The sequence below is a fragment of the Microchirus variegatus genome, assembly GCF_963457635.1.
Source record: "Microchirus variegatus genome assembly, chromosome: 14".
NCBI lineage: Eukaryota > Metazoa > Chordata > Actinopteri > Pleuronectiformes > Soleidae > Microchirus > Microchirus variegatus.
The window spans coordinates 11,194,658-11,219,578 of NC_139815.1; the positions used below are offsets into that span (position 1 = coordinate 11,194,658).

At 40.2% G+C, this 24,921-nt stretch overlaps 1 protein-coding gene and 1 long non-coding RNA gene across 2 annotated transcripts in view; one reads left to right on the plus strand and one right to left on the minus strand.

Annotated features, from left to right (window-relative positions):
• The window catches only part of gramd2aa (GRAM domain containing 2Aa), a gene marked incomplete at both ends in the record, with an annotated part of 29,169 nt that extends 12,697 nt beyond the window's left edge, over positions 1-16,472 (plus strand). The window contains 9 exons of the mRNA XM_083901190.1: positions 5,517-5,574; positions 7,077-7,149; positions 8,413-8,516; positions 9,156-9,254; positions 11,277-11,348; positions 11,439-11,495; positions 13,228-13,405; positions 15,939-16,032; positions 16,364-16,472. Coding sequence (XP_083757316.1) covers positions 5,517-5,574; positions 7,077-7,149; positions 8,413-8,516; positions 9,156-9,254; positions 11,277-11,348; positions 11,439-11,495; positions 13,228-13,405; positions 15,939-16,032; positions 16,364-16,472 — 844 coding nt within the window. The remainder of the gene's footprint in view (positions 1-5,516; positions 5,575-7,076; positions 7,150-8,412; positions 8,517-9,155; positions 9,255-11,276; positions 11,349-11,438; positions 11,496-13,227; positions 13,406-15,938; positions 16,033-16,363) is intronic.
• A 4,781-nt stretch (positions 16,473-21,253) lies between these two features.
• Positions 21,254-22,232, minus strand: LOC310936362. The gene is made up of 4 exons (XR_014593002.1): positions 22,111-22,232; positions 21,690-21,782; positions 21,414-21,614; positions 21,254-21,324 (listed from the first exon to the last, which is right to left on the minus strand). It is a non-coding gene; the product is annotated as an uncharacterized lncRNA (long non-coding RNA).
• Positions 22,233-24,921: the final 2,689 nt, after the last annotated feature.

A 24,921-nucleotide genomic window follows, 5' to 3' on the forward strand; every position in this document is an offset into this window, starting at 1 on the left:
GTATAAAAATTGATTTAAAACAAGTCAAAATCCAAAACTGCTTTTAAAAGAGTCATATTATACCCTATTTCTCCAAGTCAAAGTAGTTCCCTGGTGTCCTAATGAACATGCTTTGGTCAAAATACCTTCAGGATGAAGCACCACAGCAGTTCAATCACCCTGCCAAAACAGCCCTGTTCAGAACGCTCAGTTTGGTGGTATCTCTTAACTTTCAGTTAGCATTTGGAAAAGTGATCATTTGCAGGCTCTAGCAGACACATTGCTGTCATATATAAAATGTATCCACTGGACAGATAAATCCTCTGAGGTTGGAAGTTTGTGTAGAACTCTGTGCTGCACTGTGCAGCCAAGAATAGAACTTTTTGCAGACTTCCGCTCTTCCAGATACTATTGCCCTCGCCTGGACTGTCGCATTTTTAGGGACAAAGCGGAGCTCCGTGAGACAACAGTTCCAGGAATGTCTCACTGTGACGTAGTATGAGTGCGGAAGTCTGCCGACTGATAGGGCCGCCAGAGTCCCAAATATAAGGATTAAAATGATTAAAAAGTAGATTTTGTATAATATGTCCCCTTTAAGTCATCCAAGTAGAATACTGTATTGTAATGAAACAAGGTTAAACTGTATAAAAACATTGTGAACAGAGGATTTATAAAACAGTTTATAAAAGAGATGTGAATACTTTTAGTGACTTCATATGAAATAATCTGAACGTACACAAGGTTTCCTCAGAAAATGTTCTATCTCTTGTTCCATCATCAGCTCCTTTGAAACGTTATGTAACACCACACAACCCTGTAATCACATTCTGATAATGTAGTGAAGTAGAAAAACTGTGCTGTTTGATCGCAAAAGCACTAGAATGTCCATGTTTCCTATGATGAAGGTTTAGGTTCAGGCATATCCAGGTGTAATGCACTTCATTTTCATATTTTGTGGGATCGATTTTCCTTCAAAATCCATTCCCTCCTCCTTATTGTTCTGGGGATCTCTTCACTGCAGCCCCACTTACATTACTGTCATTACTACACACTGCTACACCAGATACCAAAGGGAGGTGTTCGCTTTCTAATTTAGGATTCAATTTAGGACTTTTTGAGCTCGTAATTAGTTTCACTCTTCAGCCAAGGGCACTTGGATACATGGAAGAGGTGCGTACTTATTTATACACACACACACACACACACACACACACACACACACACACACACACACACACACACACACACACACACACACACACACACACACACACACACACACACACACACACACACACACACACACACATACACACACACACACTATCTGACAGGTTTTCATTTTCAAACCACAACTTCTGAAATGACAATAAAGATTAAATGACACTGTTAGTTTTGATCCACAGTCCACTAAACCTCTTGGCAACACTTCCAATTCCAGTTGTTGCTTCTGTGTGAAAACAGAACACCTGCTGCAGTGTAGTTTCATGTTCTTACTTCAGTTTGAAGTTTTTATTGCTCCTCCTGGACCCGTGAATTGATTCCGAGCCCTAAATAGTGCCAAAGAACAAGATTTACGTGACATTTTGGTGAAGCCAGCTTTTCAATGATGCATCGTTGACACCTGTCCATAAATCCATACAGATATCATCAGAGCGTGACCTTGTTTATATATTATATATATATATTATTATATTATATATACCCTTTCACTGCCTCAGTGGGAATCGTCTGTGACATTTTTCTCCACACGTTTACCGTGATGCAACAAAAGTATTGACGGAGACCTGGATCTCATGTAAAAGGCAGAGACAGATGGAGAGTGAGGACTGGAGAGCTTGTTAGTCACCCCCCAGAGCCGCTTGTGTTTTTAATAATCACTCTCTTCTCTCCACCTGGGAATGCGGCGCCTCTGTGGATCCTATTTATAGGCAGCAAGCTGCAAGCAGGAGGTGCAGCACACATGCTCTATTGTTCATAACATGGTCACATGGGAGGTGTTATCTAGGAGGGTGACTTTAATAGGGGAAAGGGATGAATTGTACTCGAGGAGAAAGAACATAAAATAATTACATTTTAGAAAGGTCAACCACAGGGTAGTTGTCAATTCCTTTAATGACTTGTTTATTTGTAACTCAGGTTATTGCTTATTGATTATGTGTCAGATTTAATAACTATATATATATTTATGTATGCCAGTGTCAGGTATCTGGTCCAGCGCTTCCCTCGCGTGCTCGTATTTGTATTCATAAAATCTACTCCAACGCTGCCTTCACCCGATGCCACTATCTTCACGTCAGGCTGAGCAGGTGCGCGGCAATAAGCGTCGCAGTGTCAGCAATTTGGAAGTACTTTTAGATAAGCGATGATGACAACAACAGCAGAGCACGCTGTAATCTTTGCTCTGCGAGGCTGTCGAGAGGTGGCTCCTTCAACGCTCGTGATTTGAAAGAACCACAGCAAAGGATTTGCCACTTAATGTTAAGTTTTATTCATTTAAATCTAATTCATAGTTCATCTGCTCACCTAAAAAAAATGGTGTTTCATTACAAATGAGGCTGTTTTCTAAGTTGCTGAACGTATGTATATATATATATACATATATATATGTATATATATATGTATATATATATGTATATATATATATGTATATATATATATGTATATATATATATATGTATATATATATTTGTATATATATATGTATATGTATATATATGTATATGTGTATATATATATATATATGTATATATATATATATATATATATACACATATGTATATATATATTTTTGACAGTGACAGTGACTTTGACAGTCAAAGTGAGGCAAATAAACTCAAAATATCATAATATTAAGTACCCGGTACTCAGTATTGGCAAGTACTCAAATTGAAGTAATCCTACTTGTACTCCTGTGTGTTGTGAGGAAAATGCTAGAAAGAAGCAGCAGAGTCGGGGAGGTTTGTTCAGGGACAGAGGTCAGGTCTTCGTCCCTGTAGGATTGTCTCTCATCAGAGCACGGAGACACTAACACTGCTGCTGCTGCTGCTATAAAGTCAACAATTCAGCAGGTATTTGAACATGATGGCACCTTGCTGTTTACAGAAAAGGACGCTGTTCAAGGAGAATACAAATTTTCGGATGATTCAGTGAAGGCTAAAACGTAGGGAGTGGTTTTCTTCTCATGTTTTCTCTGAACCTATTGTCACTTAATGCACTAAGTTGTAAATTCCGTGTAGATTTGGAACCAAAAAAAACAACAACGAAGCCTTAGGAAAACACCACTAACACACCTAAACTAAACTTCAGCTGTTTTTTCTGATTGTGTGTATAGGGGTCATTTTCACATGGGCTTTGCAACACCACTGGATATGCAGGCAACACCTATGCAGCACACAAAGGGGGAGGTGTGGCTGAAGTATTTGCTTTGGTCTCAGATGCTGGTGCTGGTGTGACATTGAGCAACCGTGAAAATGCACAAATGTTTTAAAGGTCTCATATTATGCAAAATCAACCTTTTAATCATTTTAATCCTTATATTTGGGACTCTGGAGGACCGATCAGTCGGCAAAGTTTGAAAAAACATGACTCGCTCATGTTTTTGTGCTCCTCCTCAGTCTAAGGAGATAAAACACGCAATGTTGACTTCCGCACAATATGCTAAAATCCTGGAATTGTTGTCTCACGGAGCTCCACTTTGTCCGTAAAACACGCAAGAGTGCTGGCGAGGGCAACGGTAGTCCACAAAGTCCTTGAAAAGTTCAATTCTCGCTCCACAGTGCAGCACAGAGTTCTACACAAACTTCCAGCCTCAGAGGATTTGTCTGTCCAGTGGATAAATGTTATATATGAGGGCAATGTGCCTGCTCGAGCCTGCAAATGATCACTTTTCTAAATGCTAATTGCTGTTAGCTCCCAGTAGCCTCTGTGGCTGATGTCATTTCCTGTCCCTTAAGTTTCGTCGTACTTTTTTTTTTTTTTTCTTTTTTGGCAGGGTGGTTGAACTGCTGTGGTGCTTCATCCTTATGGTATTTTGACCAAAGCATGTCACAGACATGTTCATTAGGACACCAGGGAACTAGGTTAACTTGGAGAAATAGGGTATATTATGGGACCTTTAAACAAGCATTGTGTTGTGTGAATATACAATAATGTAAAGTATAGTTGCATATGTCTCTAAAGGAGAAGTACCTCAGTATAGCTTATTAAAGTCATCCATCCATCTACACTTTATCCTCCTCATGTTACATGTCATGTGGGACTGCTGGTGAAAGCCAGTCCATCACAGGGCAAACACCTGGAGACAAACAACCATTCACTCTCACATTCACACCTATGTGCAATTTAGAATGTCCTTTTAACCCCTATATGGTTTTGGACTGTGGGAGGAGGCCGGAGAACCCAGAGAACATGGAGAGAACATGCAAACTATATGCAAAAAGGCATTTGTTCCGACCAGGCACTAACCACTACACAGCTGTGTGGCCCTGTATATTAAATTCAAAATGATGAATTACTGTTCTCCTCCTCTCTGACACTGACTCAACATCTGTGACACAAACATCTCACCTGTCAGACTTTGCTCTTGTCTGTTTTGAAGCATGTTAAGTGTGACGGCTTCAGGAAGAGTCAGGAAGTCTCAGTCAGGAAGTCTGCATTAGCAGTATATACTGTATACACTGCTGAGTCTTCCACTGTGCCATTTGCGGCACTGCTTTGAATGCTCCTCCTGAGGCACCTATGTGTGTGCATGGTCATTTGTTTGTGTTGTTTAGTCATGGCCTTCAACCCCCCCCCCCCCCCCCCACCCCCCACATCCTGCAATGATGCACACAAAGGTGAACTTGTTGTGTGGATTTTCATATGCAGATACATGCGTACTATACACATGCACACAAGCTAAACACCATTTGTTTTTCTGCCAGGAACATTTTTCGAACCTGGGGGCAGTTTAGGTTTTCCGCCAAATCTGGCAACTTTTGTGTATGGCAGGCGGGGAAAAAAAATACATCAGGCTTTTGTCCACATTTGGCATGTTTTTGTGGTCCTCATACAGGTAATGTGTGATGTAAATAATTATATTTATTAGGCCTACACGGCTTAAAAGTGCACCTTTTTATGTGCAGCTGGGATTATTACTAATCTGGGACTGGCGCTAGGATGCCAGAGGATAATTTTGCAATTTGTGTAACCTATGATTGATTTACAAAAACCTCTTAATCTATCATTTATGTGTGGTTATTTGATGCAGATATGAAGCTCTGCATATGTTTTTTTTTCTATTGCATGTGTTATGATTTTATGGATTTACATGGGTGTCTGGCAACCTCGTGGTTTTGGCTGTTTTTTTGTGGATTGGGTGCATTCTAAGATGTGATTGGACTGGAAACTGTCAATCTGATCTGGCAACACTGCCTGGGGTCAGAGAAAGACATCAATCTGCTTTAAACGCAAGGCCGGTGCCATTAAAATGTGAAAATATTTTTTCTGTATTTGTTCAATTACAATAAATTAACGTATTTCATATTTTCTTTCAGGTTTCATTTGATTGAAGACCTTTCCTATGAAGATGTAAAGAAATGTTATCGGGGCTCGGTAAGTCTTCTTCACTTCACTTCACTTTGTGTCTTTGACAGGAGCAAATCTGACAGGAAAATCAATAACAGTTTTCATAAAAGCTCAGCAATTCTTTTGAAGTTCCTATTACTACTACTGTTTTGTTATTTTCTCACAGATGAGCACATCATACACAATAAACGTCCTGTAGTTTCCCCTCCTTTGTGACCTATAGTTTATTAAAAACAGTAGAAAACCAAAACCACGTTGCAAAAACGTCCTTTATTTAATGACAAAGCATTCAGTCATTTTTTTCGCTTTTGCAGCAATGCCTTTGCAGCAGTCCTGTCCAGTGTCCCCACTCCAAATTCAAAGAGTCAACCTTAATAGAAGGTACATTAACGTACATTATGACTGAGTAATAATGATATTAAACCCACACCGCGATGAATTAATTCAGTCGACGTTACCCTGTGGGCTTTCCTCGATTAGTGACGGAGCTTTCACTGCTGTACTGTAACCTACTGTAAGCTCCGTATTACTGAGGACAGAAGCTGCTCCAGCATGAGCTATTAATAGAGAGACAGAAAAACAGAGGTGGCAGACGACGGGCAAGCTGAGCAGGCGTGAGTGGTTAGAAAGATAGATGGGATTCTGGCAGGCAGGAGAGAGGGATAGAATAGGGAAAGGAAGTGAAGTGCCAGAGATATAGAGATAAGAAGTGGGGGTGAGTTTGAGCAGCAAGCAAGGAAGCAAGCGAGGAATGAATGAGATGTCCTGTTTGTTCAGGGACAGGAGGGATATTTTCTTTGCAAAGTGAGCGTTTATAGGTGTTACACACTTAACTCAGACAGATTGAGAAACTGACAGATGGAGGCAAGGGAAGGCAAAGAGAGAAGAGAGATTTTAACTGAGGTTAGTAAAGAGGACCTGAGTGTGTTGTGTTTTTTCTTAAGCTCTGAATGATAAAGAGTAGTGTGTGTGTGTGTGTGTGTGTGTGTGTATGTGTGTGTGTGTGTGCGCGCGCATTGGAGGGAGAAGCAGAGGGAGGGTGTCTGCAGAGCGTGGAGGTTTATTTGTGATAGAGAAAGGGAGCCTTGTATTTTCTGAGAAGCAGCTCAGTGGCTGTGAAAGAAGGCATTGCTGCTGTAACTCTGTAGTCGTGCGTGTGTGTAGATGTAGCTTCGAACAAGGTGTGTGTGTGTGTCTGTGTGTGTGTGTGTGTGTGTGTGTGTGTGCATTGAGGTCGTAGCACCAGAGTCGGTCCTCCATCTCTGCCTTGTAACTGACTGGCGACAGGGCAACAGTGTGTGTCTTGCAGCAGCCTGCTCCAGGCCTTGGATGTGCGCGAGTGTGTGTGTGTGTACGGCGCCAACGTGTTAAGCCTGGTGCAGAGCTCGCGTCCTTTGAGGGAGAGGGTGGTGTCTGCGGCAAGAGGAGCTGGAGCGGCCGGTGGTGGCGGTGGCGGTGGAGCTGGCACTGTGCAGGCAGGCCGCTCCACCAAGGAGCTGCTCATGACTCTGCCCTGTCCCTCTGCACAGACTGTCAGCAAGTACAACTCGCATTACCACAAGCTGTTCCAGTGTGTGCCCAAGGATGAGATACTCATGAAAGGTACTGTCCTCGTCACGAGGAAAGCTGTACGGCACCATGTTTCATTTTTGCCTTTTAATGTATGTTATTATCAGCTGATAAAGTGATATTTGTAATATATATTGGTCACACTTTAGATTAGGCAACACATATTCACCATTAACTACACTCTTAGAAATAAAAGTGCTAAGTAGAACCATATAAGGTTCTTGTCCTCATAGGAGAACCCTTTTTATAAAGGTTCCACCTGGAACGCTTTTGGAGGGTTCCACCTGGGGTTAGGGTTAGGGTTAGGGTTAGAACCCTTTTAAAACCTTCCTTTATTCAGGAAAGGGGATTCTCTGGATCAAAATGGTTCTTACTGGAACCGTTAGTGTTACCAAGAACCCTTCGGGAAAAGGGTTTTTCAGAAGCAAATGGTTCCAGGTAGAACCTCAGCCCTTGTAGAAGGACCCTTATTTCTAAGAGTGTAGGTGCTTACTAACATGCATCTAAGTAGCTTACTACCTTTATTAGTAAATATTAATCACGTATTAACACAACGTTATGTAGTTAAAATCTTAATTCATGTCGTAATAGAGATAGAATAAGGTTATGTAGAATAAGGTGTTACTAATAAAGGGCTAGTATGCTACTTATATGTTAGTAAGCGTCTAGTTAATGGTGAATATGTGTTCCCTAATCTAAAATGTTACCACAATTACAAATATTTAGGATGACATTGCACACCAAGTGTTTGTTAAATAACAAAAACAGACAGGAATAAAACAGAATTAAAACATTCAATCAAAATATACATATAGACAATTGTAATTAAAACACCAGACAAGCTTATGCTGTATATAATTAAAAGTTGTATTGAATCATTTAAAAATAAGCGTAGGGTCCGTAGGACATCGACTGGCGGGCCACATGAGGCCTGCGGGCCGCGGGTTTGAGACCCCTGGTTTAACCCCTTTGGGTCAGGATAAATACATTTGACCATTTGTACAGAAATGCCAGAGAATAGCGTATAATAATATTAAAATGAATATAATGTACACTGGTTTCTCAGTGGTGTCTTAACAATTATTAATACTAACGTCCATATTACTATTAATAATAATTATGTAAGTGTTCCTTAAAAGGAATCTTCCTCACTGTTCAGTTTTATAACACGACACACATTTTGACTCTTCAGAAAATGTATTTCTCTGAGCACATGCTTACTTTGCATGTATTCATGTATTTGTTTATCCTGTTTGCAGTTCTTCTAAGACAACTTTTCTCCCTCTCTGTTCTCAGTGTACTCGTGCGCTCTTCTCAGAGATATTCTTCTACAAGGCCGACTCTACATTTCCAGAAACTGGCTGTGTTTTTATGCCAACCTCTTCGGCAAAGACATCAAGGTGCAAACAGAGCGAAATAGTCAGATTATTTGACATAAAGACAGGGGCGGGATAATGGACTGACTTCATTCTACCTCATAGATTTATCGAGAACAGATGTAGAGCTGCAACTAACGATTATTCGTAATCGATTAATCGTTTGGTCCATAGAATGTCAGAAAATGTTAAAAAATATTGATCAGTGTTTTTCAAACCTGGAAATGACAATGTTCTTGAATGTCTTGTTTTGTCCACAAACCAAAGTGATTCAGTTTGAATTATTTCTTTGTTGTGGAGCAAAGAAACAAAGAAAATATTCACATTTAAGAAGCTAAAACAATCAGAAATCTCATTTTGATAATGAAAAAAGCTTCAAACCAATTGGACGAACGTCCTGAATCTCATGTTCATCTTTTAATTTCCTTAAAAAGCAAACCTGTCCTGACATCGTTGTGCCTGTAAGCTTCTTACTCTGACTGCATTCCTCACATTCTGACAGAAATCAGACACGTTTCATGTCCTCTACTCGGTCTATTTCAGGGTTTGTCCTCCTGTCCTGTTGTTGCCACTGAAACGATCACGTCAAACCAAGCTCGAGTCTTTTTCTCATTACCTTCCCTTTAAATCTGTAAATCTGTTTTGAATCTTTTCAATCTACAGGTAGCCATTCCTGTTGCTTCTGTGAGGCTGGTGAAGAAGCACAAAACAGCAGGCCTCGTGCCCAACGGCTTGGCTATCACCACAGACACAGGCCAGAAGGTAAACACCCCCATCACAGCTTCTGTGGATTTAAATACATATGCTGATTAGAGCAGAGCATGTGTGTATTTTCCATGCGAGGTGTGACTGAAAAAACACCACCATGCTCTGCTATAGATAGAAGCACAGTGGAGTCCCAGTCATGCAGTACACTCTTAGAAATAAGGGTTCCAAAAGTGTCCTTCTACAAGGGCTGAGGTTCTACCTGGAACCATTTGCCTCTGAAAAACCCTTTACAAAAGAAAGAGTTTTTAAGGGTTCTTGGTAACACTAATGGTTCCAGTAAGAAACATTTTGATCCAGAGAACCCTTTAAAACCCCTTTCCTCAATAAAGGGTTTTAAAATGGTTCTTGGTAACCCTAGGGTTCCAGGTGTAACCTTTATAAAAGGTTCTACCTGAGACCAAAAAGGGTTCTCCTACACTCTTATAAATAAGGGTTCCTAAACGGTCTATCTACAAGGGCTGAGGTTCTACCTGGAACCATTTATTTTTCAAGGGTTCTTAGTAACACTAATGGTTCCAGTAAGAACCACTTTGATCCAGAGAACCCTTTAAAACCCCTTTCCTGGATAAAATGTTTTAAAAGGGTTCTTACAGGTGTAACATTTATAAAAGGTTTTAAGTGTTCTCCTATGAGGACAAGCCGAAGAATCTTATATGGTTCTACTTCACACTTTTATTTATAAGAGTGTAAGAACAGAAGCTGAAAAGCAAATTTAGTCTTTGAAACCACCACCTGGTCACCTACACTCTTAATAAATAAGAAAGAAATGAAAGTGCTGAGTAGAACCATATAAGGTTCTTCGGCTTGTCCTCATAGGAGAACCCTTTTTATAAAGGTTTCACCTGGAACCCTTTTGGAGGGTTCCACCAAGAACCCTTTTAAAATCCTTTATTCAGGAGAGGGATGTTAAAGGGTTCTCTGGATCAAAATGGTTCTTACTGGAACCATTGGTGTTACCAAGAACTCTTGAAAAACAAATTGTTCCAGGTAGAATCTCAGCCCTTGTAGAAGAACACTTTTAGAACCCTTATTTCTAAGAGTGTGGGTTTCAGCCACTTTTGTATGCGTTACATGTAAAATAATTAGACACAAATATTGAGCACATACCGTACATATGTGCAATTATTCAAATGACCTCCAACAGGATTTATTCTTAAGTTCTTGTTGTAACATGTAGACAGTGCATGATCAGGTGTAGTAGTCATTCATATTTTCTATTCCCATACACATACATACACTCTGCTGTTTCTATGAAAAACCTTTAAAGAGCAACTGAAATCTCAATTATTCAAACTAGACTTTGTTTTCTACTGTCTCGGTTTTTTAGGGTCAGTGTTTTATAGTCTGGTTCTTTTATTGTGGTGTCCTTGCCCTTTGAAATGCTTGATACTAAATATGTGTAACCCTATTTACTGGAGTACAGTTTGAGGACAAAAAGCTCATAAACGTGGCGGAATCTGTATTTTTATTTTAAAAGGTCTGCTCTATTGCAGCAACTTCAAAGCAAAGAATCACTTTTAATTGTCAAAGGTGACGCATGAGATTTATACAGAGTTTCACACGGTACAAGGACAAATATCTCCACATTACATAACTATCTGTGTCATCCAGTACAGCGTGTGTCTAAAGACTGGGGTTGGCTCTTCTGTTAATCAGGAGATTGTTTTTTTTTTCACCTCACTGACTCACATAATCATGTGACTGAGATGCATCAGTTTATGAAAGTGTGTTAAATGCTATCAAAGGAACCTTTTAGATAACTGACCTGTCATTTATATTTGGTTCATGAAACAATGGACTGGAACGAAAGTGTGATTAAATCAAAAATCCTCTTTGTGTCGCAGATTATAACTAAATCCCTGAAGTGTTATTTGCTTCAAATCATCCAAAAGTGTTGATGTTGATGATTGACAAGAGCAAATAGCATGAGCAAATATGCTGTATATTTGTACTTTATATAGGCTATACAAAAAAAAATGTTTTCTACATCACTATTTCTCTTCTTTGTTCCCCCAGTATGTATTCGTATCCTTGCTCTCAAGAGACAGCGTATACGACGTCCTTCGCAGGATCTGCACACATTTACAGGTCAGAATATACGTTCATGTTTACGTTTATGACTAAATGATAACGTGCACATGTCGAATAATGACGTGATCTTCCTTTCTCTCTCTCCAGGTCAATGGAAAGAGTCTGAGCTTAAAGCAGTTCCTGCAGGAGCCGACCTTATCGTTGGTTAGTGACAACTTATTAACTCATCACCACATACATATATATGTATATGGGTTAGGGTTTGATACATATATATATATATATATATATATATATGTATGTGTATATATATATATGTATATATATATGTATAGATATATATGTGTGTATGTTTATGTATGTCTATATATATATATATATGTATATGTATGTATATATATGTGTATGTATATATATGTGTATATATTAGCTGGTGTGCTAATTACGTCACTTCCAGGTATATATATATATATGTATATGTATATATTGTATACGTATATATATACTTATTTCTGAAAGTTGGGCTGAAATCTATTCAATCAACTCTTTACATTAAGAACTGCAGATTTATATCTTACTAGAAAGTGAGAAATCATGGCTTACCAGCGGTCATTACTGCACTATAAAGAAAATGCAATATAAACACTGAAACTGTGTTGTTGTAATTAATGGTCTGCAACATTTATTGAAGAAATAGTAAACCAATTATGGCAACAATTTGAAAGCCATCAGTTTGGTATAATAGGCCGCTTTACAGAGGGTGACTCATTACAATTTGATGCCGATCGATTTGTTTGAAAACTGTTGATTTATCACTTTGAGTTAATCAATATGTCTTTGCTCTGTGGACACTTGACAAATTACATGGTGTTGTTTAGCTCAATAGTCCCCAGTCTCAGGGAGGGAGGGGGGGGGGGTTCACATTAAAGAAAAAGAAAAAGGTTAACACAAAATCGTTGTTGCACATAATGTTTCCATCCATTCATCCATCTTCTACCGCTTTATCCTCCACACGAGGGTCGCTGGTGCTAATCCCAGCTGACAAAGGGCAAAAGGTGGGGTACACTCTGGACAGGACGCCAGTCCATCACAGGGACACTTAGAGACAAACAACATCTCACACTCACACCTTGAGTCCATTTTGTGTCCAATTTGCCTAATCCCCATATTTTATGTTTTTGTACTGTGGGAGGAAACTGGAGAACGCCAAGAAAACCCACACACACACGGGGAGAACATGCAAAACTCCATGCAGAAAGGCCAAAAATATTAACGCTCCCATAGAACCGAAGTTCCAATTAACGCTGTTTTTTTAGTGTGTATCTGCGTCATTACCTTGTTTAAGAAGCCCTGAAGGTTCGAAACAAACAGTTCAGCCACTGCTGAGAACGCTGTGTTGTATTGTAATCTCAGGCTCAGCGAGATCTCTGAAAAAACCCGTTCTGGAGGTGTCTCACGAGCGAAAGTGTCTTCTGACTCTGCGTCCGACTCGGGACTGCGGCGGGGATTCGTTAAAACAATGTTTTGATAATGAGTAGCAGTGCAGCCACCATTCCAGAGGGGGCGCTGCGCTTCTGAGAGCTGGTGTCACTTCCAGGTATTGGCCAATCACAAGACAGTTGGGAAAGCTCTGGCTGGCTGGCCAATCACAACACACTCTGTCTTCTGGGGGTGAGATTTCAGTCTGAAACAACGCGACTGACGAGAGCTTCAGTGAGGAGAGATTACATTTTTATATGTTGATATTAACATGGATGTAAAACTGTGTTGCTGCAGCTGGATAATCAGGCTAACGTTATACTTTCATATGAGATGACACCCTTATTTACAGCTGTGTTTTGGATCGACGTACTGTACATTTACAGTAGCTCAACGTGTTGATTTACGGGTCCATATCTTTACAACATGTTTGTCCTCCTTCGTCTGTGCTCCACAGGACGAGTTCCCAACGACGGACGAATTCCCCGTCGTCGACGAGTTCCCATCAGTGTTGAAGTGGAGAAGGAAACCTTCGGTGGTGTCCGTGTCCTCCTCCCTACCTGACCTGCTGGGAAACTCCAGCAGCAGCCTGAACGTCACAGACTCACCCTTCAAATCAGAGCAGCTGCTAGAAGGTGATAAAACTATCTCTCTGACCACACAGCATCATCATCGTCATCGCCACGGTTCCAAAGTCCAAGGCTTTATTCAAGGCTACACACGCTTTATGTTTCTTGTTAAACTGACTGGATAACAGTTGTGACGGGTGTCGACTTTTATGAGATTTAGTGCTACTTGGTTAATACTGCACTGGCATTGGTGGCATCAAGACGGTACAATTGTAGATACATTTAATAAATTAATCAGGTTTTATTAATACAGATACATGGAGCCAGAATATTAATATTAAAGCGGACCTAGACCGGAAGTTCCAATTAACGCTGTTTTTTAGTGTGTATCTGCATCATTACCTTGTTTATGAAGCCCTGGAGGTTCTAAACAAACAGTTTAGCCACTGCTGACAACGCTGTGTTTTATTGTAATCTCGGGCTCAGCGAGATCCCTGAAAAACACCGGTTCTCCTGAACAGCAGATCGTCCTGCTCCGGGCACTAGTCCGGGCACATCCGGTTGTGTACATTGAACCGCAGAAGAAGAATAACGTCCGTTGTGGAGGTGTTTCCCGAGCGACAGTGTCTTCTGACTCCGGGTCAAAGTCATAAAGGGACTGCGGCGGGGAGTCGTGAAGAAGCTATTTTTAAACATTGTTAAAACAATGTTTTGATAATGAGGAGCAGTGCATCCACCGTTCCAGAGGGGGGAGCTGCGCTTCTGAGAGCTGGTGTGCTGAATAGTACTGGCCAATCACAAGACTCTTGTCTTCTGTGGGTGAGAGTTCACTCTGAAATATCGCGACTCAGGAACAGCGTCAGAAAAGAGGATTTCTATCGGCTCGTTTACAGCAACTAGGGATTATGACTATAAAAACAAGTAACATGTATGTAAGTAGACCTCCATAACTAACATATATGTGCAACCCGGACCACTCTAGGTCCCCTTTAATAATATGTGATAGAAGAGTTTGACATGTCCTAAGTGTCAGATTAAAAGCATCAGACATAATTAAATCTTATTTATAATGTGAGAAATGGACATAGAGTTAAGGTTTATCAATGCATATACTCCACATACGTGTGTAATATGTATATCCATGTTTGGTCACACCTTAGATTAAGGAACACATATTCACCATTAACTAGGTGCTTAATAACATGCATATAAGTAGCATACTAGCCCTTTATTAGTAAATATTAAGCACATAATGCACACCTTATGTAGGAAAAATCATAATTCATGTCATAATACAGGTAGAATAAGATGTTCATGCGTGCTTAATATATATATATAGTATGCTACTTATATATGTTAGTAAGCACCTAGTTAATGGTGAATATGTGTTCCCTAATCTAAAGTGTTACTTTTAAGTGTTCTAAAAAGACAAGGAATGGCAACGACTCTCTTACGCAAAGTCACATTAAGCTTCAAATGGAGATTAAATCATGACGGGGGCTTTAATGAAAAGCTTTGTGCACACGCAGATTAAACAGGTTATTGCGGTGTCTGCTCTAAAGAGTTGTCTGAGGACAGTTTGACAGCCGCGTGTGCGTCAACACACTTCACGTGACTTATAAACAAGAGCCCACATCAGCAGTGTTGGGATATTTAAGCATTGTGTACATTATCATCATCGCAGCTCACGAGGGTGTTATGTCTGTCTGTCTGTGACAGGCATATCTCGCAGACCGTTTGTCAGATCGCCCTAATACTTTGAATATTGGTCGAGCATGGCCCGATGTTGTGCATCCTTTTTTATTTTAAATTTTTTTAATTTTCGCTGATTTATCACGCTACACCAGGCAGACATTGGCTCATCAGCAGCAGCTGCGCTGTCTGGAGCGGGGAGGTGGGAGTGAAGAGGCTGTCATTTTCACACGGTTCACCACAGAACATGGTCTTGAACTGAAACGACGGTGTGTCCATTCACCAATACGCGAACGCAAATTTATTTTGAATTAGCATGCTACTACTTTGCAGCTAACTTGGCAAACCTGTTTCTAAAGGTAAGCTAGCGAGGCTACGGTTAGCATTAGTGTAGGGCTAACATAATACAAACACTGTGCAACCTCATTAGGCACAAGGCAATTTTTTAAATGTTCGATTAGCATTAGCATAGCTAGCTGTTGTGACTGTCAGCCACACCATACATACATACATACATACTTCCTATGGGCGCTGCACTAGTATAGAAAACATACACACACACTAATAAGCTGGTGATTCTTCTGCCCTTGGTGAACGTGTCTGCCTCGTGACAACAAAGGTTCACTTTTAGAAACACAGCAGGCAGCAGCTGTGCTCGCTGACACTTCCCAGTGTTAATTAATGTAATTCAAGAGAATCCTCCAGCATTTATACGTGCAAACAAAAAACCGGCATCCTGTGGAAGACACAGTAGATCAGGTTCATTTTGGAGCTCTGAAGTGACTCCATTAACTGGGAAGGTGATGCGTCAAGTGTTTGTTTTTGCCCAAAGCTGTTTAAAATGCACAGATAACAGGTACAAGGTGAGAACTGTTAATGAAATGTAATCCATTTGTGTATGTTGCAGAGCGAGCGCTGCAAACCGACAGAGGTCTTTTATCAGAGCCAGTGGTGGAGCTGGGACAGATGGAGTACCAGCTGCTCAGGTTCTTCACCCTGCTGTGAGTGTACAGACAGAGGGACACGCCGACACCTGCAGCGCCACCTTCACCTCTGCACACACTTTGACACTTTTCATTCAAAAGTTGCCCGTTATGTAACTTCACTGAATTATATTTCATCACAACGGAACATCTCTCATGCCGCAGGGTGAATGTCCTTCACAAAATAAACACTTTTTTGAAGCATGTAATGACTGACATAATAGTTTTTAAACTAGGATGTTCTAGGACGCTATACACAGATAGTCAAACATTGCCTCCTAGTGGTCATACAAAGACATTGCAGCTCCAACGTTGAACTAATCTGTGCGTCTCCTCCTCTTTTCATCAGTATTATTCTTCTCATCCTGTCGTCCTGCTACTTGGCCTTCCGTGTGTGCTGTTTGGAACAACAGCTCTCTTTCCTAAGTAACCCAAATCTACCCTTGAGAGAGAGGTAACCCAGCTACACACTGCCACATCGTTGTTATTGGAACAAAATATTGATATGTCATTTTTACCGGACTTATTTCTGTAGCTAACTTAAAACTGGGAGCCTATTTTGGTCTTTTAAAGGTTCAGGTGTGTGACATTCCTGAGGGTGTCAGAATTTAAACATACTACCTGTCTTTAGTAGTTCGCTTTAGGCGACAAGGTTATTATAGTTAATGAAAACTAATAAAATAATGAATAGTTTTCTTTCTTATTTTTAATTATTTTTTTATTATGATTTTCAGGTCCATACAAACAGTAATAATACCTATCTTACTACACATTACACTTACTTCACATTTAGTCAACTGATATAATTGTAGCTCAAGATAAAGTATCACAGACACAATAAGCAGTGTAAAATTGTGCAAGGACCCATCAGGCAAAAAAAATTAGGAAAAAAAAAATAAAAATACATCCTCTACCGAGGGAATATAAAGCATTACAAATCCATCTCTCCCATCCTTTCAAAAAACTTCCCTGTTGTAGCCTCAAAGCAAAGGTAACCCTTTCCATCTTAAAAATATCATAGATTGTGACCAACCATTCCTCTACCATAGGTTTTCATCTTTATGAAAACTAAATTCATTAATTTTAAATGGTTCATATGAAGTGTATTTATTTTTTTTCTCTGCGGGCAATTGTGAAAGTTTGTGACACAATACTTATCACCTTTTTGAATCTTGCACCTGGAAAATGGTCAAAACAAACACTAAAACGAATTGAAACTTAACTAAAACTAAGCATTTACAAAAACAAAATAAAAAAAAATGGCAAACCCACTCTAAAAACTAAGCTAGCTAGTTGGCTAGCTAGTAAGCTAGCCCATATCAGCAGCAGTCTGAAGATGTTTCACCTCTCACCTGAGAGGCTTCTTCAGTTCAAATTAATATAACTGGTGGAAAAACCCAGGTATTTCACCTCTGAAGGCTGGAAACCTGTCTCGAGAGTCATTAAGTAGAACATTGTAGCTTTTACACCACCTGTGACCCAGTTTCAGGCTGAGTCAAGGTGTGAAAAGGGTCATTTAAGGGTCAGGGAAGAAGACTATGACCTGGATGAACTGAGAACCTTCATAGACAACATACCATACCCATATGTATGGTTTTTTTTATGTGTAAAACCTCTTTAAAATAAGAATTATCTGGTTTTTCATGGCGTTGGAGTAAGATTTGTAATTTGGGCAAAGTCCTTGCTTTACCACCAGAAGTGGAGGCAACATTTAATCTGGTATGCAAAGGCCACCATAGTTATTAATGGCCCTTTTTCACTATGGCCCCAGCTCGCCTCGAGCAGTAGTATTCAGTGTTGTTTTCAGTTAATTAAAAAATATTTCTTCAGTACTTCCTCCATGACCATGGCCGCAGTGCTGTCGCTAAACACACCAGACTCCTCTGTTTTATTGAGATTTTAGACATTTCCCTGGTAGTTGTTGGAGATTAGCCCACGTTTTTAGGATTGTTAAGACTTTTTTAACAGATCTACAGTTCGTCATTATTCGGCTTGATTCTTGTGTCGGTAGTCTGGAGATGTCAGCCATAGTATCACCTCTGCTCGCTTGGAACCTCACCAGAGCAGGTACTAAAAAAGGACCTGGTACCAGGTGGAAATGCAACTTAACCGTGCCGAGGCCATAATTCTTACACACTGGGTCTTTAAAGATGTAAAACAAATCAGATTAGGGTTGAGTTCAGCCTTGTCACATACTTTATGTGAGTAAGTGTCCGCTAACCTGACTGCTTCCTTCTCCCCCAGGTAACTACTGCCACCTGGTGTGACCCATTAGATCAGCTGCTCTTTACTCCTTCTCATGTTTGGAGTTGTGAATGATCTGCTGTAAAGATGCAGGAAAACCTCAAAGCCCTGAACAGACTGTACTCCTACAACAGCAGCCACTACACATGAAGTAGCTGCGCCGCCGCCATGCAGGCACCTGAAGGACCTTCCTGCGGCAGGAACAAGTCCTTAATCAGTGATCACTTCCAGACTATGCAAAAAAAAAAAGACTGTCTATTTATTTTCAAATATAAAGTAGATTTTACTTTAGATGATGATGATGATTGTCTACCATGACCTGCCCCAGACATTTCATGACACTGCAATGTAAAGAGATGGTGAGCAGATCAGAGGTGATGTCCTGCTGTTTGTAGCACTGATGAAGTGTTGGAGAGCTGAGGTGAGGTGAGGTAAGAAATAATTCAACACATTGATTACTTGAAAGTACGATGAGCAAAGATATTTCAGGTGTGTTGTTGTTATTATGATAATTCATCACGTGTATGTGACTAAACCAAATGTTATTTTCCTGGTGAGCTCTTGCCTTAGCCCACAGTAGGAAACTAGCTGCAAATGATGCACTTTTGAAAAAAAATGTCCATATTATTTCAAATTTATGTAACTCAATTTTTTGTTCCCTTATACATAGGTACTTAGTTGTCATTTTTAAGTATTTATAGAAGGGAGTTCAGACTCTTGTGTGATTGAAGTTATCTGTCCTTTAACTGTAATAAACTGGATTATAGTCACCACTGGTTGGTGTTAACTGTAATGTGAATAAGATAGACAGATGGTATATATATATATACATATATATATATATAATTTTAGTTTTAAGGTGTGTTTATCTGCCCAGGGTGTTAGTGCTTTTATAAATTCTAAAAAAAAAGGTCACCAAAGACTCAAAAATTATGCAGTGAGTATCGACGATAAGTGTTTATGCTGTAATTTCTTTGTCTGAGGATACTGTTTGAAAAATCAAGGTGAAATAGAGTTTATAGAGAAATCTTTCTGAATTAAATTGGCAACAGAATGCTTGTGTTTTTTTTATTAATTTTGTTGTTTCTGAAATTCTAATCCTTTCATATTGGCCTCCCAGCTTCTGCACTCATTGCTACGTCACAATGCGCTAAATTCCTGGAATTGTTGTCTCGCAGAGCTCCGCTTTGTACGTAAGACACGCGAGAGCGCTGGCGAGGGCAACGGTATCCGAAAACCGGAAGTCTACGAAGTCCGTGAAAAGTTCTATTCCTGGCTCCACAGTGCAGCACAGAGTTCTACACAAACTTCCAACCTCAGTGGATTTATCTGTCCAGTGGATACATGTTATATATGATGGCAATGTGCCTGCTAGAGCCTGCAAATGATCACTTTTCCAAATGCTAACTGCTGTTAGCTCCCAGTAGCCTCTGTGGCTGATGTCATTTCCTGTCCCTTAAGTTTTGTTTTACTTTTTTTTAAGGTGGACCTAAAGAGATGCTACTAAACGGAGCGTTCTGAACAGGGCTGTTTTGACAGGGTGACTGAACTGATGTGGTGCTTCATCCTTATGGTATTTTGACCAAAGCATGTCACAGACATGTTCATTAGGACACCAGGGAACTAGGTTAACTTGAAGAAATAGGTAGGGTGTAATATGACTCCTTTAAAAAACAAAATTGTGAATCGTGCAGCCTCAGAAAAGTCTTGCTTTTAAGCTGCTCTCAATCTGACAAACCTGGTCAAAAATAAAATATACTCAGGCTAAAAGAGAGACAGATGTGAAAGTGCATGAAGTGCCATTATATACAGTATAAAATACTCATATAGTTTAATTAAACAAAAGAAAAATGTATTATTTAATTGTTTATTTATTTCCCAGCAGAGACACAGCATATCATAGTTCTGACAATAATATAAACACATCACAAAAGTATCTGCATAGATATCGTCACTGTATTCCTTCAGACAGGGCAAAAGATTACAAGAAACTATAGTGACATCTAGTGAACATACTGCATAGAGCACCTTACTTCAAAATAACTCTCATTAATCCACATGTCAATGTACAACCAGCGTTGTATTTTGGGCTTTATTAAAAATGTGTACACCCGTGATTCAGGAGGATTCTCCAACAACACCTGATGTCCACGATCTGGTATATCATTCGTTCATCGTTTAAGTCTAAAAGCAAGAGCCTTGTTTGTGTCTTTCAAAGGCTGCACCACCTGGATACCATGACAACAGCCAGATGTGATACTTCCTGCTGTGAAAGGGGGGGCGGGGCAAGAGAGAGGGAGACACCTGGACACAGGATACAAACATTTATTTATTGAGCAGATTTATATTCCCATACAGTACAGTCATCTTATGCGTAACATACTATGTAATCATTTACGATTACAGTAACTCCACGTGTGTGAATGTGGAGTTTGAGCTGAGGGAATAATGTGGGGGTTGAAGCAGATGGCCAGAGTGTTGCAGCATGATATAGAGGTCAATTCAGCTGCCCCCATTAAACAGCATGCGTACCGTTGTCCTTTGAGTAAGCGTGAAGTGATGAAGAAGGAGGTGGAGTATCTGATAAAAAACGGGTTAGCCAAGCCTAGCTTTGTACCGATTTTCGCAAGGTTAACTCCGTGACAGTGCCTGACTCTTTCCCTTTGCCGCGCGTCGAAGACTGCATCGATAACGTTGGTCCAGCAACCATAATCACAAAACTAGATCTACTTAAAGGCTACTGGCAAGTGCCTTTAACACCCAGAGCCTCTGATATTTCTGCGTTTGTTACTCCTGATCATTTCCTACAGTACACAGTGATGCCATTTGGAGTGAGAAACGCACCAGCCACTTTCCAACGCCTAATGCATTTGGTCCTAGGTGATGTACCAAATTGTAGTGTTTACTTAGACGACGAAAAAAACACCACAAACAAGACCATTTTTTAGATTAAAGTTACTTACATATAAAGACTCCAGAGTCTACTCCACACACATCCGGCTTTGCAGAGAGAGTTTCCACCAAATGTAAAGTCACAGCAGAATTGTGGGGCGAGTCAAGCTGAGTCTGTCCGCAAATAAAAAATACAGTCAGGTCAGATACATTGACTTATACTCCTACATAAAATGTCACGTTTTTTTTCCTTAAAATCTTACCCTTGTATGGAGTCATAGCGCCTGTTGTTTCCCTCTGAGTTATGAAAACGAGAGAAACATATTTACTGCAATTTTGGGATTGTGCACCCCTCTTTTCCTCTTCAAATCAGAACAGCCACGGTTTGTTGCTCTGGATCCACAGCTGCTTCCTCCAGAGACACCAGTCTGACCTCCATGGACGCCATTTTGGTGTCTGGGTCCCTATAGAGTAGATGCATGTGTGAACATTTTATGCTCTTCAGTATTTGGATTCTACAAAATTACAATTCTACTTACTTTTGCTGTTCACGTGTTCTTTCAAGGTCCCAATTGACAGCTGATTGGCACAGTTTTAGCGTCTGTTTGAGTGTCTGTGTGGATAAAATGACCCTGGAATGGAAAATAGTAAAGATTAAAATAATATTACTGCTCATACAAAAAAGACTGGCATTACTTTACTTGAATCTTCGTCATATTTACAATAAGTTGTTCTCTACTCGAACATAATACGAGTCTTTAGCTTTAGCTGCATATCTCAAGTGTTTCAACATATGTAGGATAATAAACACACATTTCCTTACGTTATGTTTACTGGCGTGAGAAACACACGCAAATGAAACACGGGCAAACACGTGTAGCTTAGCACTTAGCCGCCTATCGCTAATGCTACACTACAGAACATATACACAAAGACAGTTTCATTGTTGGAAATACTTACAACTTGAGCTGCAGGTAATCCACCACGTAATGTCGACACTGTTCCTTCGATTAGATGAAGTTGTGTGCTAAGTCCAGCATGGTACTGCCCGAAGTTTGAATAACAATTATCTGTGAATCGGTTAGCACACACGCGGAGTGTTTTGGGAATGTAGCAGCGGCATTCCCATCAAAAATAAGATATCCACTCCGCTTTTGTGTCCTCGTCGACAGGAAGAAATTGGAGTGTCTGGTGTTGGTTATTACAACCTAATACAGAGCAAATACTCGCGGATTTATTAGAAACATGTTCTCAATCGATAAACTCAGAAGCTCCAACGACTGTTCATATTTACATCCATGAGACAGACACGCTGCTGTTTCTTCTTCTACCGCTTATGTCCATCTATAGGTGCACTACCGCCCCCTAGGTGCATTACCACCCCTATGACAGACAATTTGACCCTCTATCTGAACCAAGACCAGCTGTTATAAAGCAGTTTTTAGTTGTTAATGTCATGTCCAAAACCACTGCATTCAAACATGTCCTTGCTAAAGTTTCTTGGCTTGTCTCATCCACACAGACATTTAAATGACAGCCAGTAGAAGTTTGGAGTTTGCAGGGAACAGACACATCACACCCAGAATGGTTTCTCCCTGTAGAACACATTGCTGGAAGACGTGTTGTAAACACATCCACTGTGCAGTTAAGCTGTACTAGAGAAAAGGTGACAGTAGTCATACCACTCTGCACGCTGGCTGAAATTTAGAACAATTCAGTTCAAGTCTTGTGGCACTTTCTCTGGAAACCGCTGAAGTGTAAAAAATTAAAAAAATTCATATGAAGAACCTTCTCTTCTTTTTGGGGGCAGTTTATATAGATATTGTTATACAACTGGAATGACACGCAGGAAAGACCGTTTGGTGCAGGAATCAGACCAGTGTCGCCTGCAGCGCAGACTACAGCCTCAGCATACGGGGCAGGTGCTCTACCAACTGAGCCACTGCTGCCCCGGCATAACTAAGTTTAAAGGTGTGCTGGTATAATCCAGTTTTCAACCACATAATACAATTAAATAATTCTCCAATTGTTCAAAGAAATAATCGCTCTTCAAAATGTCAACTTAAATTCCTTCTACAGGGAAACTATTGAGCAAAACTCGAACAGATCACAACATGGTCATTTACATATGAAAACCTTACCCGCTCCTAGGAGCTGGGGGGGTGACTTTCTCACCTAGACTGCAAGTTTACGGCAATTCCTGGCAGTTATCGGCAACTGACTGAGACACCCAGTTGACTGGGAGTTTCACGGCAATTCTCAGGGACGATTACTGCCGAAAATCCCACTTTTCATGCAGTGAAATAGAGCAGGTATGAGACACAGGAGAGAGGAGGTCGTGGTGATGAGGTTAAGGTTAGGACACTGTACTGTGGAACACGTACTTTTGAGGTGTAGGGCATATGAGGCACATGGAGAGGGGATGGAAAATAATCTAAGGAAATTAGGGGATCAAGAATTTAATTGAAAAGGAGTATTGGAAATGAGGGAGAAAGCACAAGTTAGGGTAGTAATACATTTCTTACGGATTACGGGGCTATTTTATAGGGTATGAAATAGAAAACTGGGGGAATATATAGGATAAGAGCATGTGTGCGTGAGTGTATGGTGTGAGGGTGGCCTGTATCTGGGCCACACTCCAGAGCAGAAGGGGGCGGTAATGCACCTGTAGATGGATGCCAACCGCCGTAAAACTAAAAGAAGAAGAAGAAGCCAGAGAAACCCCTTTCCCTGTTTTCTCTCTAACTCACCTGCTGCATGTTACTGTGATTGCCTCCACTCAGTTCACCAGTTTGGAGGTTTGTTTGCTCTTGTCTTTGAGTCCTGACTGTCACATGTTAGCATTTGTGTTAGCCCATTAGCTTTTTGTTTGTTAACATCTTAGCCCAGTAGTTTTTTGTATGTTAGCCATTAGCATTTTGTTTGTTTGCATATTAGCATTGTATGTCAGTCCATTAACTTTTTGTGTTGTATATTAGCATTTATGTCAGCCTATGGTTAGTTGGCATCTGTATGTTCGCTCAGTAGCTTTTAGTTTGTTAGCATGTTAGCATTTGTGTTAGCCCATTAGTTTTTTGTTTGTTAGCAACTTAGCCCAGTAGTTTGTTGTATGTTAGCCATTAGCATGTTGTTTGTTTGCATATTAGCATTGTATGTCAGTCCATTAGCTTTTTGTGTTGTATATTAGCATTTATGTCAGCCTATGGTTAGTTAGCATTTGTATATTCGCTCATTAGCTTTTAGTTTGTTAGCATTTGTATGTTAGCTCACTAGCTTTTAGTTTGTTAGCATTTTCAGTTAGCCTGTTGATACTGGCTTGTTTAAATATAATTAACAATTTGGCGACAATGTTCTTAATTTAGAGATGAATTTGATGAAAAACCTTTGATGTTTGCAGTCCTCCCACCTGCTGCAGCAGTAGCTAACGCTAGCTAGGAGGCAGCACATGGTGAGTGAAGTGTTTGCTCTGCACTTTCTCTTCTCTTATTAAAGTGCTAATCTCCAGTTTGTTAGAATTTGACTCTACAGAGATTGTTGTTTTGCACTTTTTTCATGTTGTAAAAACATGTAAATTCAGCTCGTCATGAAGCTCTGCAGAAGCCTGTTAACGAGCTGTTGATCTGAATCAGGTGTTGGAGCAGGACAACATGTAAAACATGGAGGACAGAGTTCCCTGAGGACCGGGGTCAGGAAACACTGCTCTAAACAGGCTCAGGTTAGCATTAGCTCACTGATGTTTGGTTTTTAAAAACATTTTTACAGTGTGCTGTG